The 21,219-nt window shown below is 38.0% G+C and overlaps 1 protein-coding gene across 5 annotated transcripts in view; it reads right to left on the bottom strand.

Moving 5' to 3' along the window:
• OSBPL9 (oxysterol binding protein like 9) overlaps positions 1-21,219 on the bottom strand; it is a 168,671-nt gene that overhangs the window by 74,602 nt on the left and 72,850 nt on the right. For all 5 annotated transcript variants that reach the window (XM_005678430.3, XM_005678429.3, XM_005678431.3 and 2 more), the window contains one exon: positions 5,779-5,855. In XM_005678430.3, the coding sequence (XP_005678487.1) occupies positions 5,779-5,855 (77 nt within the window). The remainder of the gene's footprint in view (positions 1-5,778; positions 5,856-21,219) is intronic.

The following is a 21,219-nucleotide window of genomic DNA, read 5'->3' as shown; positions in this document are numbered from 1 at the left end:
AGTAATGTCTCTGCTTTTTAATATGCTGTCTAGGTTGGTCGTAACTTTTCTTCCAAGGAGTAAGCGTCTTTTAATTTCATGGCTGCAGGCACCATCTGCAGTGATTTTGGAGGACCCCAAAATAAAATGTCACTGTTTCCATTGTTTCCCCCACTATTTGCCATGAAGTGATGGGACTAGATGCCATGATCTTCGTTTTCTGAATGTTGAGCTTTAAGCCTACTTTTTCACTCTCCACTTTCACTTTCATCAAGAAGCTCTTTAGTTCTTCTTCCCTTTTCTGCCATAAGGGTGGGGTCATCTGCATATCTGAGGTTATTGATATTTCTCCCGGCAATCTTGATTCCACCTCATGTTTCATTCAGCCCAGCACTTCTCATGATGTACTCCGCATATAATTTAAATAAGCAGGGTGACAATATACAGCCTTGACGTACTCCTTTTCCTATTTGGAATCAGTCCATGTCCTGTTGCTTCCTGACCTGCATACAGATTTCTCAGGAGGCAGGTCAGGTGGTCTGGTATACCCATCTCTTTCAGAATTTTCCACAGTTTATTGTGATCTACACAGTCAAAGGCTTTGGCATAGTCAATAAAGCAGAAATAGATGTTTTTCTGGAACTCTATAGCTTTACCGATGATCCAATGGATGTTGGCAATTTGATCTCTGGTTCCTCTGCCTTTTTTAAATATAGCTTGAACATCTGGAATTTCATGGTTCACATACTGTTGAAGCTTGGCTTGGAGAATTTTGAGCATTCGTTTGCTAGCATGTAAAATGAGTACAATTTGAACATTCTTTGGCATTGCCTTTCTTTGGGATTGGAACGAAAACTGACCTGTTCCAGTTCTATGGCCACCGCCGAGTTTTCCAAATTTGCTGGCATATTGAGTGCAGCACTTTCACAACATCGTCTTTTAGGATTTGAAGATAGCTCAGTTGGAATTCCATCACCTCCACTAGCTTTGTTTGTGGTGATGTTTCCTAAGGCCCACTTGACTTCACGTTCCAGGATGTCTGGCTCTAGGTGAATGATCACACAGTCATAATTATCTGGGTCATGAAGATCTTTTTTGTATACTACTTCTGTGTATTCTTGCTACCTCTTCTTAATATCTTCTGCTTCTGTTAGGTCCATACCATTTCTGTTCTTTATTGTGCCCCTCTTTGCATGAAATGTTCCCTTGATATCTCTAATTTCCTTGAAGAGATCTCTAGTCTTTCCCATTCTATTGTTTTCCTCTATTTCTTTTCATTGATCACTGAGGAAGCCTTTCTTATCTCTCCTTGGTATTCTTTGGAACTCTGCATTCAAATTGGTATGTCTTTCCTTTTCGCCTTTGCCTTTCGCTTCTCTTCTTTTCACAGCTATTTTAACAATGCAAAATATCCAGGGACAAGAAATTTTAAGGGTGATACCAAAATCTATGTTGAAGAAACAGACCATCATATCTACACTGGGGAGTGAGATAAGCAAAACTAGGAAAGTGTGAAATGGCCAGGAAAAATGGAGAAGTAGAGCTCAGACCAAAATGAGAGAAGAAAAGTCCAGAAGAAGTAAAGAGCTAGAAGTGGATCAAGTAAGAAAACTGTGGTCAAATAAAAAACACTTTTAAATTCAGTATTTTGGAGATAGTGAAGCTTTTAGTAATGACAAGGCCACAGCAGTATAATTTACTGGCTAAATTAGAGATAAAGTTCACCGAGAAAGGAAGACATGTAAATACCTTCTCCAACACCCATTTGGATGAGCACTTCATTAGTACCTACTCATGGAGGAGTAACAATATGTTAGACATCTCAGAGAATGTGATACATAGCAATTTAAAAGCAGTCTATGCATCATGTGTTTATTCATTAATCCCTACATCAGTTCTTTCTTTAATTAACACTTATCAAGCACCACTTAGAATGCCAGGTACTGGGGGTAGGAATGGTAAAAGTAGCTGTAGCTTTAGTCCTACATTCTCTCCTTATGGATTTTGACAGTTGGATGTCTCCCTGAAATTCAACCTTGGCAAGACTAAAATTGGCTTGTCAGCTCTTTCTCCTCAAAACCATGTCTTTATCCAGTTTTTCTATTTCTGTTAATGACAGCATTATAGTCTGAGCTCTTGAAGTTTGGAAGTTTAGTATTAGTAATGGCTTAAAATTTGTTATTGTTTTTTAGTCACTAAGTTGTATCCAACTTTTTTATAGCCCCATGAACTGTAGCCCACGAGGTTCCTCTATCCATGGGATTTCCCAGGCAAGAATGCTGGAGTGGGTTGCCATTTCCTTCTTCAAGGGATCTTCCTGACCCAGAGATTGAACCTGCATTTGTTACATTGGCTGGTGGATTCTTTACTATTGAGCCACGTGGGAAGTTTTTTTGTTTTTGGTTTATTACCAAGTTCTTAATATAGCCAGACATTATTTCAATAAATTTTTTGTATTTAACTCATTTAATCATCAAATCAGCCCTGAAGAATAGGTACTTTTATCATCCTCTTTTTATAGATGAGGACACTGGAACTCAGAGTGATGTCAAGAGTAAGTGGCGGCACTGAGACACAAACCAAGTCATTATGGCTCCAGAGTCAAGTCTTTCACCACACTTTACCATCTTTTGAAGGAATCTCTTTACCTTTTTTGCCAATCAAATTAACATTTAATTACATATCTCTAAATGTCCTATTTCCTACGTGTATTAACTTTAGAAAAATATATATAAATAACTTATTAGATTCATGTATTTTAAAATATCAAAACTATCAGTATTTAAGACTCCCCAAAGTTACCCCTTTCATTTTGTTATTCCAAAAGACATGTAAGCTCTCTTCTTAGTAAAAGCTCATGTATTCCAAAATTGGATAAAAGTAGGTACCTTAAGGAGTCTGCATCCTATCTGATGAGGTGGGACTTATATACACTTAAAGGATAACAAGAAGAATATTATAAGAACTCAGTAAACTGTGCAACAAGTATGGCATTCAATGGAAAGAGATCACTGAGTTAGGGGGCTGAGGGAGGAGGGGTTGGTTGGGAGAGGCTCCACAGAAGAGGTCAGTTCTGAACTGGACTTTGAAGAAAGAGGCAGAACACAAAGGCAGAGTGGAGGCAGATGGTATTACAGGCAGACAGAATATCACATATAGGAATGTAGAGATCAGAAATGAAAAGATGGGTTCAGAAGAAACCAAGGAAGCAGCAGCACTTTAGTAGATTTATGTAGGGGCAGCACTCTAGTAGGTTTATAGAAATGTCTGGAAGAAAATAGATCACACAGAGACTTGATTATCAGTCTAACCAACTGTGGAGGGACTATTATCTGCCACTTACAGTCTAATCTGATTCCTAAAATACTTATCTTCTTATTGGATTACAAATTTCCTAAAAGGACGCTAGTCATTTATACAACTGCCTAAATTGAAAACTCAGATGACCAATATATCTACTACTGCGGGCAGGAGTACTTTAGAAGAAATGGAATAGCCATCATAGTCAACGAAAGTCCGAAATGCAATACTTGGATGCAATCTCAAAAACGACAGAATGATCTGTTTGTTTCCAAGCCAAACCATTCAATATCACAGTAATCCAAGTCTATGCCCCAACCAGTAACGCTGAAGAAGCTGAAGTTGAATGTTCTATGAAGACCTACAAGACCTTTTAGAACTAACACCCAAAAAAGATGTCCTTTTCATTATAGGGGACTGGAATGCAAAAGTAGGAAGTCAAGAAACACCTGGAGTAACAGGCAAATTTGGCCTTGGAGGACAGAATGAAGCAGAGCAAAGGCTAACAGAGTTTTGCCACGAGAACACACTGGTCATAGCAAACACCCTCTTCCAGCAACACAACAGAAGACTCTACACATGGACATCAACAGATGGTCAGTACCCAAATCAGACTGGACTGCAAGATCCAACCAGTCCATCCTAAAGGAAATCAGTCCTGGGTGTTCATTCAAAGGTCTGATGTTGAAGCTGAAACTCCAATACTTTGGCCACCTGAGGGGAAGAATTGACTCATTTGAAAAGACCCTTTGCTGGGAAAGATTGAGCGCAGGAGGAGAAGGGGATGACAGGATGAGATGGTTGGATGGCATCACCGACTCAATGGACATGAGTTTGGGTGAACTCTGGGTGAACTCAGGGAGGCCTGGCATGCTGCTGTTCATGGGTTCACAGAGTCGGACACGACTGAGGACTGAACTTAACTGAATTTGAAAAGAAATGTATGAAGGAATTCATAGAATTTCTTCATAGTACACCCAAGCCAGATGTGCTTATAAAGTTGCTTTTAAAAAGTACAGCTCCCTCACAGGGTATCTTTAGAGATCTCTGATTTCAACTCCATTTTCTTACAGTTTCTTCATAGCCTCACATATTATTTTAAATCATCTATCTGAACAACTTTCACAGTGATGGGGAGTTCACTGTCCTGTAGGACCTGGGATGTCCTACACTAACCTGTCTAAGCAAGCCAATTCCTGGTATGTGCATGATGCTTAACTTGCTTCTGGCGTGTCCGACTCTTTGCAACCCCATGGACTGTAGCCCTCCATACTCCTCTGTCCATGGGATTCTCTAGGCAAGAATACTGGAGTGGATTGCCGTGCCCTCCTCTAGGGGATCTTCCCAACCCAGGGTCACATCCATGTCTCTTATATCTCCTCCATTGGCAGGCGGGTTCTTTACCACCAGCACCCCCCTGGTAAGCCCCCATTCCTGATATAGGACAAATTAAGTAGACAAAGGATTGCAAAACCTCAGTTTTCTACGATTCAGTTCTGTAAATCCAAATAATCAAAACAAAATCCTCTATATATACCACATTATAAGCTCTTTCAATGGAGAACAAACACAGAAAACTATCTTTAGTATGGTAGATTAAACATTTGTTTTTTTTGGTCACCTAGCATCTTTTTTCCCCCATTCTAACTCTGCCTGGGGACAGGGAGGACCACCTTCTCCCCTAACTGCTACATGTTTCTGATGTAGCAGGTAAATCCTATTACCAAGAGGTGTAACATGTGACTATGAAATTATGATTGGTTGATATGAAATTATGAAATTGGACTAGGAAAGTGACGGAAGCTAAGGTTATCAGCACTAATACTCTTAATCCAGAAAGAACAACAGCCTCCTATGGATCTGGAGTTCCACCAACGGGAGGCTGAAATTGCTGCTTCCATTTTACTACCACAAAGCGAGACTCTATCTAAAAATGAAGTCAACCCAGAATATCTAAGACCGAGAAACAGAGATGGGGATCTGGGTCCTCATGACATTATTTAAATGCCTACTTCAAACCACACCCAAGTTAAATGTGTTTTTTCCTTAAACCAAGTTTGGATTTTTTCTTTCACTTTCATCCCTAAGAGTATTATCAACAACAGTAACTGCCAAATCCTACAAAAAGAAAAGTATGTCAACTTCTCAGCACTTTATCTATTATCATGCATTATTATATAATTTGGCTGTAATAATAACCAACTATACATATTAAATTTAAAAAATGAGCCTGGCATGTTTTAATTTTAACACAGCATTTCACTTTCAACATTGCCTTGTACTGTTTTGTTTCTAGACAAAAATCAGTATTTTAAGCATAAGGAAATGACTGTAATTTTATATATATTATAACCCTGTAAAGGCAAAAATAAACAATTCAGAAATTAAAAGTTTTCATTACATCCTATTAGCTATTTAAAAACAAAAACAAAAACAAAAAACAGAAAACAAACAAAAAAAACCTAGTGAACTATCCAGAAGCCATGTAAAGATTCTTACTTGAAGCTGAAGAGTATGTCGAAGAATAGTTTCTTCTAAGGCATGGATCCACTTCTCTCGCTCATCAGCATCACGAGCTGGAATAAAAGTTTATAAAAAGCAAAACCTTAATATCTACAATACAGATCCATAACTGGAAGCAAAATTTTTAAATCATGATGCTAAATAGAAAAACGTTTTGGTTGTGCCATTTCCTTAACAGGTTTTATCTTTCTATTCTTCTCAAATATGCAACCTAATTGCAGCAGTTTATAACAAAGAGAATAAATATGTTCAACAATTGCAGGCTACCTTCCCACTGGGAATAATTAGAAAAGTTAAAATAATTAAAAATAACTGTTTTGAAAGCACCAGAAAATAGCAGGATAGTAAAGAATTAACAGGCCAAAATCTAGGAAAAGACAAACATCCAGCCTGGTATTTAGGGCCACTGTCCTCCTAGAGGCATTGTACATTTCAAAAGAGGAGTTGTAGGCTGAGCAACTTCTTAAAAGACTTGTTATTACGTATGAGCAGGGGACATATGGGGACTCCATGTACTTTCTGCTCAATTTTTCTGGGAACCTAAAACTACTCTAAAAACATCTGTTGGAAAATAAAAAGTCTTGTCAGGCCAAAAATTAAGAGAGCAAGGCCGACCAACAGTGGTGGCTCTGGCAAACAGCTCAGGTTTTGACTGGAACCTCAAGGGGCTGCACCTTGAGATTAAGAATAAAACAGGGACTTCCCTGGCAGTCCAGTGGTTGAGGCTTCACCTTCCAATGCCAAGGTGTGTGGGTTTAACCCCTGGTTAGAGAGCTAAGATCCCACATGCCTGGAGACTAAAAAACCAAAACATAAAACAGAAGCAATATTGTAACAAATTCGATACAGACTTTAAACACGGTCCACATCAAAAAAAAAAAAGACTAAAACAGAATTAAAACAGTTGCTCAGTCATATGGATCATCCAGAAAAATCTTGATGCCTGAAATAAATTAAAACTACCCCAAGTTGTTACTGACTCTAAGCATCCAGCTAGCAGAAGCAAATGAATATATTTTCTGTAGAAAGATAACCTCATATCAGCTTCCAAATTATTTTTATAAACAATTTTTAAAGACAATGACTAGCACATAAGCAAAGATAACCAAAGATATACAAGGAGACAAAACCACACATAAATGAGAAATCAAATGATAGAAACAGATCAAAAAGAGCTCCAGATATTTGAACAAACAGTCCCACAACCAAAAGAAATTATGTTTTAATTCATTCGATAACAGACTGGAAACTGACAGAGCCTTAGAAACTATTTTATAAATTATATGGGTTCTTTAAATAATTAAATCTAAATTCTAAAATTAAAAAAACATAGTAAGCAAAATTAAGAACTCAATGAATGAGTCTGACAGCAGATTAAATCAGCTGAAGAGACAATGAGAGAACTGGAGGAGAGACCAGAAGAAACTCATCAGAACAAAAGACAAGTCAAAGAGAGAAAACATAGACGAAAGGGAGAGCAACACAGACAGTGCTGCTGCTGCTGCTGCTGCTAAGTCGCTTCGGTCGTGTCCGACTCTGTGCGACCCCATAGACGACAGCCCACCAGGCTCCCCCATCCCTGGGATTCTCCAGGCAAGAACACTGGAGTGGGTTGCCACACAGTAAGAGGGTGTAACATGCATGTGATTGAAATACCAAAAGAAGACAAAAAGAGAGAAGGGACTAGAAGCACTATCTGATGAAGAATTTTTCACAACAAGATGAAAGATATTAAGCCACAGATTTCAGAAGCCCAGGCTTCCCTGGTGGCTCAGAGAGTAAAAGAATCTGCCTGTAATGTAGGAGACCCAGGTTTGATCCCTAGATGGAGAAGATTCTCTGGAGAAGGGAATGGCAACCCACTCCAGTATTCTTGCCTGGAGAATTCCATGGACAGAAGAGCCTGGAGGGCTACAGTCCACAGGGTCACAAAGAGTCAGACACGACTGAGTGACTAACACACACAAGAATTCTAAGCAGGCTGAATCAAAGAAAATCCACAGCTAGACCCATCCCAGCCAAAATTTACTACAAACCAAAGACAAGGGAAATATTTTTAAAATAGCTGGGGGTGAGATCTAGACAGTTTTGTAACTATTAGGTGATGTCACAGAAAAAGTGTACTTTTGGTAGATCAAAAATATTCTATATTAAAATAATTGAAAAGTCATCCCATTAAGGAAACTCCAGACCCAGAAAGCTTTACCAGAGCACTCTGTCAGACATTTATGAATAAAGAATGCCAATCAAACACAAAATATTTCAGAGAAAAGAAAAAAAAGAACACTCTCCAACTCTTTTAAGGTCAGAATAACTTTGATATTAACCTGACAGGACTATCATAAGAGAAAAATATTTAAGGCAACTCTAATGCAAAAAGGATAAGCAAAAATTCTTTATAAAACTTAATATGTCAAATTGAAGTTGAGTTTACTCCAGAAATACAAGGCTGGTTGAGTATGGAAAAAAATCAAGCAACATCAAACAAGATAAAAATACATATGAATAAAGTTAATCACTGTAGCATTGTTTATAATTACAAAATACTGTAAAACAACCTAAATGCTCAGGTAGAGGAAGATGGTTGAATAAACCATGGAGTACAATGAAAGTGTAAAAAAGAGAACAAGGAAGATCACTTTTGAGTGATTTGGAGTGATTTTTCAGATATATTATTCAATGAAAAGAAATAAAGAAAGAAGGGGATATAAGAAAATATACTCACATCTGTTTATTTGTGCAAAATAAATACAAGGAGGATGAACTGTAAACTAATGAGACTGGTTACCTACAAAGCACAGTGGGAAAGGATGGAAATCAGGAAAAAGAGGACTGAGTTAGTAGGGGTTCAAAAGTAGCAATACTTCTCTGAATTTATCATTTTGTATATACTCAGACTCTTTAAAGCCGCAGTAATATTTCACATTCTCCCTCCAGATAAATAATTTAAATCAACCAGGATGGGGAGAGGGAACCCAAAACACAATGTAATTCTGTGTATGTGCTCAGTCATGTCCAACTCTTTGGGACTTCATGGACAATAGCCTGCCAGGCTCCTCTGTCCATGGGATTATTCAGGCAAGAATACTGGAGTGGGTTGCAATTTTCCTCTCCAGGGGATCTCTCCAACCCAGGGATTCAGCCCAGGTTTCCTGCATCTCCTGTATTGGCTGGCAGATTCTTTACCACTGAGCTACCTGGGAAAATATAATAATGAATAAGACAATCACACTGAAGGGTACAAGGAAGAAAAAAGAAAAGATTAAGCCCAACTAACTTTGAAAACAGTATTCTGACTAGATAATGCAAGGCTAAACCAAAACAGAACCATACACAAATAGTGTACAAAAACTGCACAAGTACTATAAATCTGGTTTTCACAGAAGTGTAGTTGAGCAATTCTGTAACTACAAACAAGTGAATATATTGTAGATAATGCCAACCCCGGTTTCTCAGTGTCTGAGGGAAAAAAAATTACAAATGAGGAAAGTGAGAAGGATAGAATGAGCCATATGGTATTAAGAATAGAAAAGGAAGTATCACTATGAACTCAGGGTTCTAGAAAGGGAGACAGAAAGACAGGAAGTGCATGAAAAAGAATAGGGGCATGTCAAAAGAAAAAAGGAGCCAAACTGAAGGAGTTCCAAAAACCAAAGCCTAAAGAATGTGAGTAGTGTAATAACTGATAATATTGAATTATAATCCGAAGGATAAAATAAATATCTAAGAGTGCACTATGGACATAAATTACTTGAATAAATAGATGGGGAAGAAGGCACAGTTCTTTCTTCAGAAGAGTTACAATTCATAAGTACAGCAGGAATGGAAGAAATGTTTAAATCACCTGTAGACAAATACAACAGTCATAATTACTGAAGGCAAGACTGGCCAATGGCATACTAATAGCTAAAAACAGCGGGCAAAAGTTTGAGGAGAAAGAGAATATTAGCAGAGTCTCAAAGTATCTCTCCCAATATATCTATTAACTATGAAGGAAAAATCAGTAATTTTATAGTGGACAAGTCTGGCAGATACCACTTTAATCCAGTGATCAAGACTAGTATCACCAGTAACAAATTTCTTGATATCATATACTACTCTCTCAATACAACCCACTGAGAAGGAAACAGCAGCACTTCTGTAGTATTCTTGCCAAAAACACATAATCTCACTCTAATCATGAGAAAACAACAGATAAACCCAAACTGAGAGGCATTCTACAAAATAACTAAAACTCACCAAAAATGTCAAAGTCATGAAAGACAAGAGGAGTAAGGAACTGTCATAACTAAAGGCAATATGGGATCTGAGACTGAACCCTGGAACAGAAAGGGGGCATTAAAAGCAGAAAATCATGTGCTCTGTGCTTTAGTTAAAAGTATTGTACCAAATGGATTGTACAAATCCATGGTACCAAATGGATTCAGCTCAGGACATCAGAGTCTGAACAGGACAAGGAGGGAAGGAACAACCTGGCATGGGGTATCAAAGCCAGCAGGATGAAGGGGAAAATTACACAGTGGAAAAGTCCAGCATGGGGAGTCAGAGCCCAGGATGGAGTCCACTCTGGGCAGGGGGATTGGGTCAGGCTGGTACAAGTGGAATGAGGGTGACATCCACACAACGAAGTGGGTGATGATGGGAAACTAATTGCATACAGAGGGATTGATCAAATGAGTAAATATAACAAGGATAAAGGGTTTCTGCTTGTTGGATAGTTACAAAAATGGTAAGGGAGAAAACCAGAATGATTTCTGCAATGTTAGGCTGGAAATACAGGTATCATTATGAACTAATAGTTTTTAATATTTATGTAAATAAATACATATGGAAATATGTACATGAATACACATTTATGTACACGTGTATATAATATTCATATGTTTCTTGGCTCTGAGAGGACCTGGGCACCATGACAGCCAACAGCAATAAGTAAACCTAGCATCAGGTACTGATTTCTAAATATCTTTCTCCATTACAAGGAACTAGGGCTCCTTGGAAAAATGGTTGATACCAGGACTGGGACAGGGAAGATAGAAAACTGGCCTGGAATATCTTTTTTGTGCCTGGAAGTTAAAGAAGAAAATACTCAGAGACTGATAGGAACATGTCAACAGAACACAGAACTCAGCTTAAAAAAATCCTACTGGCCAAATTAAGGACAATTTGAGCATTAAAATAATGATAGTAAAGAATTATAATCCATTGAGTAAAACAGGAAACCATGAGTTAGCACTGATACATATAAATTGAAGGTTTGCTCAGAAATGGGATTTTGCATAGCTTCAAAATACCCCCAACAAAATATCAAGAAAGGAAAAGATAAAATACCACCTAAATCATGTGATCAAAGTAAATGTCATTAGTTATGGGACAAACTGAAATCCTGTGAAAAGAACAAAGAATCACTTCTGTGATCTTCAGGTCAGATATATATAATCTGCATCATGAAGAAACATTAGGAGAAAACAGAGGAACATTCTACAAAATAATTAGCCTCTAATCTTTTAAAGTGTCAAAGTCATAAAACTCAAGGAAAGACTGAGTAGCTGTTCCAGACTAAAGGAGACTATACAATGTGACAACTAAATGCAAATTGTGATTCTGAACCAGATCCTCCTGCTATAAAGGACATTATTGGAACAACTGAAAAAACCTGAATAGACTCTAAGGAGCAGGTGGTTTTAATGCATTGATGTTAATTTCCTGATTTTAATGGCTGCATAGTGTGTTTACAAGAAAATGTCCTTGTTTGCAGGAAATAAATATATAATAAAAAAACATTCAGGGGCGATGGGACTTCTAGTTAACAGCAACCTTCAAACAGTTTTGGGAGGGCAAAGTTCTTCGTACTGTATTTGCAACTTTCTTGTAAATGCAAGATTATTTGAAATTCTTAAAAACTATACTTTAAAAACATTATTATGATAAAGAAGACGTAAATAAATGGAAAAACCATTTTATGAATTGGAAAACTCAATACCATAACAATATTCAAATGGATCTATAGATTAAATGCAATGCAAATTAAAATTCCAAAGGCATTTTGGGAAATCAGTCAAACTGATTCTAAAATATAAATCAGGGAACTCCCTGGTGGGCCAGTGCTTAGGATTCTGTGCTTCCACTACAGGGGAATGGGTTCAAGTCCCTGGATGGGGAACCAAAGATCCTGCAAGCTGCCTGACTCGGCCAAAAAAAAAAAAGGAAACTAGTACAAAAGGTAAAGAATAGCAAAGTCCTTCTTGAAAAGACAGAAGCATTTTAGAGGGTTTAGTCTATTACATATAAAGTCTTATAAAGCTATAATAATTAAGAAAATATGATACTGGAACAAGGATAAATAATAAACCAATGAAGCAAAACATAGCCCAGAAACAGACCCACCCATAAATACAGACACTTCGTTAGTGATAAGTATGGCTGTGAAGAGAGATAAGGAACAATCTTTCAATAAATGGTGCTAGGATAATATGGGTGGGAAAAAAAAATGAAACCTCAACCTACCTTATACTACGCACAAAAGTAAAATCCAGGTGATTTCTTAATTCTTAAATGTGAAAGAAAAACAACACATCTTCCAGAAGGTAAAACAGGAGAATATCATCTTAACTTTGGGATAGAAAAAAAACTTCTTAGGGTATAAAACTTTGGAGAAGGCAGTGGTAACCCACTCCAGTACTCCTGCCTGGAAAATCCCACGGACGGAGGAGCCTGGTAGGCTAGAGTCCATGGGGTCGTGAAGAGTTGGACACCACTGAGCGACTTCACTTTCACTTTTCACTTTCATGGACTGGAGAAGGCAATGGTAACCCACTCCAGTATTCTTGCCTGGAGAATCCCAGGGACGGGGGAACCTGGTGGGCTGCCGTCTATGGGGTCGCACAGAGTCGGACATGACTGAAGCGACTTAGCAGCAGCAGGGTACAAAACTTAAACAAGATATAAAGACAACAACTGATAAATCTAACTACCCTGAAAGTAGCACTGAAATATATACATTACCATAAGTAAAAGAGATACCTAGTGGGAAGTTGCTGTTTAACACAGGAAGCTCAACTGGTGCTCTGTGACAACCTAGAGGGGTGGTTTGGGATGGGCAGTGGGAGGGAGATTCAAGAGGGAGGGGACATATGTATTATTATGGCTGACTGACGTCAATGTATGGTAAAAACCAACACAACATTGTAAAGCAATTATCCTCCAATTTAAAAAAAAAATCAAAACACAAACTTAACAATTTGAGTTCATCAAAACACACCACTTAAAGAATATGGTAAACCACTGTGACATATGAAGTTAAACATGGACTTCAGAGCCAGAACATCCCATTCAACTCTGAACTTTGTTGTCTATTAACCATATGACTTTCAACAAGTTACTTAACCTTTCTAAGCCTCAGTGTTCTTATCTATAGAAGGAGGACAATAATGGTATCTATCTTATAAGATTATTACAAAGGTAACATGAGTTAGTCCAAATATAACACTTGGACAGGTAAATGGTATAATTATTATTATCATTACTGTTGAGCATTTATTATGACTTATCCCTGACCCCAAGGAACTCAAAAATCTAGTAAGACAGATTTGTATTTAGTTGCATAAATACATGGCTTATGTCACCACCATGTCTGACAAATCCCACGGGCAGAGGAGCCTGGCGGGCTGCAGTCCTTGGGGTCACAAGAGCTGCACAGGACCTACTGATTAAACAACAACGACATCACCACTAAAGGGTGTAAATGAAAAATCAGGGAAGACCTCCTTAAGGAGTTTAGATCTCAAGGAATAAGAATCAGTTTGTGAAGCAGAGAAAGATGAGGATATTCTGAAAGTGGAAAGACATTAACAAAAGACACTGAAGCATGAAAAGAGTACAAATTAGAAAACTGGTTTCAGTGTGTGTAGAACAGTGGGCTGATGGGCGAGGAGGAAATGGCAAAAGTTTAGGATCCTATCCCAAGGAGTGTGAATGGACTTTATGACAACGGGAAGCCCCTGAAGAGTTTCAAGTATGAGAGTGACATGGCCTAATTTGCATGTTTAAAATATCAATCTGGGGCAAAAATAGAGGTGGTATGCCAGTCAGGAAGTGGTTGTGAGGGTGAGGCCTGAACTGAGAAATGTCTGGGACATGACAGTAAGTGTCATTCTCACAGCCATCAGGGCACTAAGTAGCAAGCACCTTTAAACCTGCCACATCCTCACAATCCCCAGATTCCTCCTTGATACGGTCCCTCTCTCTAGCCTTTCTTTCCATCTCTACTGACAACATGCTTGTCAAGCACTCATATAGTCTCCTGCCTGTAAACAAAACATCATCACAAAAGATGTACATGTGCTAACCTCTGTTAGGGTCAATGCAGTCTGCACACCTCATGCATATTTGAGCTTACATTTCAAGGCTGTTTCCATCAAAAACCTCAACATTCTCTAATACCATACAGAATTTACTTAACCTTCCTGAGTAACAGTAAAGGCCCTCCACATCTTTTATTTCATGCCTCTTTCATATGACCCAAACCATCTTCTCATAGGCCCCTAAACACTCTAAATGAATTATTTTCCTGTTCATGGCATACATTCCCCCTCCTTGAATCTTAACGCTGACTCTACCTTCCTTCCCATCTCTAAGCCCATGTGCCTCAGAACAAGCTCTACTTCTCCTTTTGACATGCCCCCATTCTTTTTCATTCTCTATCTCTCTGAAACCATGAGTTCATACTGACACCTCCAATTCTAGTCTTAACACCACATGGCTTACAGGTTTACTGGCACAAAGACAGCCCAATGAAACAGAGGAGGCCAAAATGATTTTTGACAAGGGTGCCAAGACTCTACAGTGGGGAAAAGACAGTCTTTTCGATAAATGCTACTGGGGAAAGAATGAAGAATTCAAAAGAATGAAGGTGGATTCTTAACATCCAAAATCTGGCTGAAAATGTATTTATTTGTATTTATTTATGGCCATGCTGTGCATCTTGCAGGCTATTAGTTCCCTGACCAGAGACTGAACCTGGGCCCATAGCAGTGACAGCATGGAGTCCTAACTGCTGAACTGCCAGGGAACTCCCCAAAAATGTTTTAAAGAATTATATGTGGTGCTCGCTTCGGCAGCACATATACTAAAATTGGAACGATACAGAGAAGATTAGCATGGCCCCTGCGCAAGGATGACACGCAAATTCGTGAAGCGTTCCATATTAAAAAATAATAATAAAAATAAAAAAAATAAAGAATTATATGTGAGTCCTAAAACTATTAAACTCCTAGAAGAAAACACATGGGGAAATCTTTAGAACACTGGAATTGGCAAGGATTTGTTCAATATGATATCAAAAGCATAGGCAACGAAATTTAAAAATAGACAAATAGAACCATAATAGAACCCCCTCTATCCACAGTTCTGCTTTCCAGAGTTTCAGTTACCCCTCCAGTTAACCAGATGCTAAAATATTAAATGGAAATAAACAATTTATAAGTTTTAAACTGTGTATCATTCTGAGGAACACGATAAAATCTCACATCATCCTGCTTTGTCCTGTCCAGGATCCCCAACCATTAACATAATGTGCTCCTTACAGGCAACAATCAATATTGTCATGGCTCCATGATCCACACTAAGCAGATGATCTTCCTTCCAATGCATCATTACGTCAATGGTGGCTTAATAATACTTCACAAGGCCTACATCATTCACCTCACTTCATCTCATCACTAGTCATTTTATCATCTCACATCATACAATAAGATACTTTGAAAGAAGTCACATTCACATAACTCTACTATAGTATGCTACAATTGTCTTATGCTACTGTTAGTTATTGTTAATCTCTTACTATGGCTAATGCATAAATTATAACTAATCATAGGTATGTATGTATAGAAAAAAACATTAAGTATATATAGAGTTCAGTACTAGGTGCAGTTTCAGGCATCCACTGGGTGCCTTGGAATATATCCCTGTGACAAAGCGGGGACTAATGTACAACAAACTTAAAAATTTCTGTGCATCAAAGGAAACAATCAACAGAGAAAAGGCAACCTACAGAATAGAGGGAAATAACTGTAAATCGTGTATAGGATAGGAGTTAATATCCAAGATACATGAAGGACTTCTACAACTCAACAACAACAACAAAAATTTTAAATGGGCAAAGAATAACTCTCAAACAAGAAAAAGAAATAAAAAGCACCCAGATTGGAAGGGAAGAGGCAAAACTGTCTTTACATGCAAATAACATGATACCATACACAGAAAATTCTATAAAGACTCCACACAAAAACTATTAGAACTGATAAACGAATTCAACAAGGTAGCAGGACATCATATTAACTTGCAGAAATCTGTTGCATTTATTTACACTATCAGTGAAGTATCAGAAAGGGAAAGTTTAAAAAAAAATCCCTTTAAAAATCCCATCAGAAAGATAAAATGGTTAGGTACAAAATATGACCAAGGAAGTAAAAGATTTAGATGCTGAGAACTATAAAATATTGATAAAGGAAACTGAAAATGATTCAAAGAAATGGAAAGACTTCCCATGCTCTTGGACTATAAGAATTAGTATTGTTAATATGGTCATACTACTCAGAGCATTCTACAGATTTAATGTGATGCCTACCAAACTACTCATGACATTTTTCACAGAACTAGAACAAACAATCTACAAATAATCTTAAAATTCATATGGAGCCATAAAAGACCCCAAGTTGCCAAATCAACCCTGAGGAAAAAGAACAAAGCTGGAGACACAACCCTACCAGACTTCAGACAACACTACAAAGTTACTTATCAAAACAGCATGGTTGGGGGGATAAAAACAGATAAATGGATCAACAGAACGGAATAGAGAACCAAGAAATAAACCCACACACCTACAGTCAATTAATCTTCAAAAAATGAGGCAAGAATATACAATGGAAAAAAACTGTCTCTTCAGCATGTGGGGTTGGGATAACTAGACAACCACATGTAAATCAATGAAGTTAGAATACACCCTCAAACCATACACAAAAATAAACTCTAAATGGCTAAAGTAAAAGTGAAAGTCACTCAGCCATGTCCAACTCTTTGCCACCAGGCCAGAATACTGGAGTGGGTAACCTTTCCCTTCTCTAGGGGAATCTTCCCAACCCAGGAATCGAACTGGGGTCTCCTGCATCACAGGAGGATTCTTTACCAACTAAGCAATGAGGGGAGCTAAATGGCTAAAGACTTAAATATAAGAAAAGACACCATAAAACTCCTAGAAGAGAACATAAGCAAAACATTCTCTGACATAAATTGTATCAATTAAAAAAAAATCTGACTCCCAAGGCAATAGAAATAAAAGCAAAAATAAATAAATGGGACCTAATCAAACAAAAGCTTTTGCAGAGCAAACAAAAAGACAGCCTACAGAATGGGAGAAAATACTTGCAAATGATGTAACCCACAAGGGCTTAATTTTCAAAATATACAGAAAGCTCATAACTAGACCACATAACGTTGTTGTGAGGTTTAAATGAGATAATTAATCCATACAATATTTACCACAGTACCTAACATAAACTTAAACATCAATATGGTAAACTCACAGATAAAGAGAACAGATTTGTTGTTGCCAAGGGTGAGGCAGAGTGGAGGAGGAAAGGATTGGGAATTTGGGATTAGCAGATGCAACTATTATACATAGGATGGATAAACAATAAAATCCTATGGTGTAGCACAGGGAACTATATGCAACATTCTGTGATAAATGATAACAAAGGAGAATATATATATATATATATATGTATGTATAACTGAATCACCTGGCTATATAGCAGAAATTAACACAACACTACATATCAACTATACTTCAATAAAGTTTAAAAATATATGCTATTCTTATCACACACAGCCTTAAGAGAAAACAAGTTCTAATAATAATCTAATAAATGATTAGTTACAGAAAATGAGTTAGGAGGAGATTATTGGTAACTTCTAATTCCCAATGCCTGGCTTATATAGAAACAATATATAGTACACAGAAAGAGAAACAGTATTCATCCAGTAAGTAAAATACTTCTATTTACAGGATTTTTAACTACATATCTATTCACATTTCCTCCATTATACGCATTTAAAATACATTTTTAGACAAGTTTCCAAAACTCTGATACCTTACCATTCCTGATCCACTATTTAGGAATCTGTCCTCCTTGTCATATTTTCTTCTCTATGAATAAACTACTGCTTGTTTGAAGAAGGAAGTGGTTATTTCCCTGTTTTGTAACTGAAGTAAAAAGAAGAAATAGCCTCTATAATCAGGAAGCTCTCTTTTTCTCTGAAAGTTGTTGTGAAATGAAAACATTACACAAAAATCATATTTACAAGATCAAATGCTGAGACACTCCTCAAATATCTACTGAGCCCCATTACGTATCAGGTACTATCTTGGCGTTACAGGCAAAGATAGTGTTAGTCATTCAGTCGTGTCTGACTCTTTACAATCCCATGAACTGTATAGCCCACCTTCCAGGCAAGAATACTGGAGTGGGTTGCCATTCCCTTTTCCAGGGGGATCTTCCCAACCCAGGAATCAAACCCGGGTCTCCAGCATTGCAGGCAGATTCTGTACTGTCTGAGTCACTAGGTCTCCCACATGGCAAGTGGATTCTTTACTGTCTGAGCCATCAGGGAAGTCCATGAATACTGGAGTGGGTAGCCTATCCCTCCTCCAGGGAATCGTCCTGACCCAGGAATTGAACTGGGGTCTCCTGCGTTGCAAGCAGATTCTTTACCAGCTGTGCTACCAGGAAAGCACAGGCAAAGATAAAACAATCCATAATCTCAAGCAACTTAGTCTCTTGGAAAGTATAACCATTTGGTTGAATAGTGAATTGTTTAGTGAAGTATCTCCACCCATTCTAATACATGCTTATTAGCATCCTAGTCATTCTTGTGAACTACATTAAAATGTAACCTTCTCCCTATATGTTGCTCACGATGAAGGGATTTGCTCTTTCCTTCTTTAAATTTATTCAAATGTTCCCACACTTAGGTAGTATATGAATATATGTTATACTAGTCACTGTCTTAGGCATTAGGGGCACAATTTTGAGTTTACAGATCTAGTCCAGCAATAATCAGATCCAAATCTACCTTTTCTATCTTACTTCCAAATACACTCCTCCACAAACCAGTACTTTTCAGTTACACCGTACTTGCTGTACTCACAATTCTCAACTTTTGCTCAAGTTGTTCCTTCCACTGAAATACCAAAGACTTGCCTCTATCTGTGTAAATAATACAAGCTAACTCTACTGAGCACTTAATTTGTGTGAGCACTGTATGACACCTTTGTCTAAACGCATATTAACTAATTAAATCCTCACAACAACTACATGAGATAGGTATTATTATTATCTTTATTTTCCAGAATAGAGAAGTAGAAAAGTTTGGTATTTTGCAATGGTATACCACCAAGAAGGACTTTCCCTGGTGGCTCAGCTGGTAAAGAATCTGCCTGCAATGTAGGAGACCTGGGTTCAATCCCTGGGTTGGGAAGATCCCCCTAGAGAAGGGAACAACTACTCACTCCAGAATTCTGGCCTGCAGAATTCCACGGACTGTACAGTCCATGGGGTCACAAAGAGCGACACAACTGAGCGACTTTCACATACCACCAAGAAAGGAGACAGCAAAAATTAAGTCTCTAGGTTTCAAGTAACCCTGCTGCTGCTGCTGCTAAGTCTAGCTCTGTTAAATAAGCCTCACTCCATCCCCTTCTTACTAGACAAAGTCCTCCTCAAAAGATAACAATATAAACTTTTCTGCCTTGGAAATAGTGTATGAAATAGAAAAAATAAGAGCTCAAAACTCTAATCAGAAAACCTGGATTCATGTCGCAATGTCACTAATTTTGTCTGACCTCAGGAGGGCAGTACTTAATAACTGAGATATATATACACACAAATTTCAAGAAGGGGTTTTAACATCACCAACCAGCTCAAAGGTCTATGAAGAAAAGCGGATAAAATAAGATATATGACAACGTTTAGGGTACAAGGTATCCTTAGGGCAAAACTCTTTTCATGACAACATTAAAATGCGATCTGTGTTTTTCACTATGTTGACATTTGCAACAATGGTGCAAGAGCAATGGTGGTGAAACTCAATATATCAGCACCAGTAGAGCCCATGGCATCGAACTAAACTTGTCGTCATTATATTCTTCACCATCATGAACCAGAAAAAAACAAGAACCCCCGATTTCCATGAAAATGTCTGGCATATGGGCATTTATACAGTCCACAAATACTATCTGAGAAGTTATGAGTGAGCAAAACAGACTTGAACTCTGGATTCTAAACTTTTAGCCTAGCAAACACTGGGTTAATAAGAGGAACGCAAAAAAGAGCAAACGGGGGAACACATCAATTAGAGAAACACTACACCAGTCAATACACAATTATAATTACCTCTTAAGACAGTCTTGCCTCATCCTGTGGATCTTAGCTACTACTGATTAAGCTACTACTAGCTTAATCTTATGGAGAAGGAAATGGCAAGCCACTCCAGTGTTCTTGCCTGGAGAATCCCAGGGACAGAGGAGCCTGGTAGGCTGCCGTCCATGGGGTCACACAGAGTCGGACACGACTGAAGTGACTTAGCAGCAGCAGCAGCAGCTTAATCTTATGGAGAAGGAAATGGCAAGCCACTCCAGTGTTCTTGCCTGGAGAATCCCAGGGACGGGGGAGCCTGGTGGGCTGCCGTCTCTGGGGTCACATGGAGTCGGACACGACTGAAGTGACTTAGCAGCAGCAGCAGCAGGAGCAGTGTATATATGTCCCAATCTCCCAATTCACCCCACCACCAACCACCCTGGTATTCATGTGTCTCTTCTCCTTGTCTATGTCTCTATTTGTACCCTGCAAATAGGTTATCTATACCATTTTCCTAGATCCCATATATATGATACCTATTTTCTTAATTCTCAAAAACCTACATGTCCTTAGCAACTGAATGATACTCATAATTACCAGACAAATAATAATCTATCATTTTCTCAAATGATACTTCCTCCATGAGGTGTACGTTAAAACTTGACTTCCCAACCAAGCATTTCCTATTCCCCATATCTTGCTGTACCTTTTCTTTTCATTGTACTTATCACTTCTTTTATATATATGTGTGTGTGTGTGTGTGTGTGTGTGTGTATATATACACACACATATTTACATATATATATGTTTATATATATTTATGTATGCTTATTATTTATTATCTGTCTCCTATCACAGAAATATAAGCTCCACAAAGGCTGGGGTCTTGATTCATTTCATTTATTTATGTATCCCAAGCCCCTAGAATTATGCCAGGCGAACAAGTGTTCAATAAATATTTGTTGAATGAGGAATGATGATTGCACTATTCAGTGTATGGTTT

This window comes from Capra hircus, chromosome 3 (genome assembly GCF_001704415.2).
Source record: "Capra hircus breed San Clemente chromosome 3, ASM170441v1, whole genome shotgun sequence".
NCBI lineage: Eukaryota > Metazoa > Chordata > Mammalia > Artiodactyla > Bovidae > Capra > Capra hircus.
Note: the sequence above shows the minus strand (reverse complement) of the source record. Positions and strands in the feature narration are given on the sequence as shown.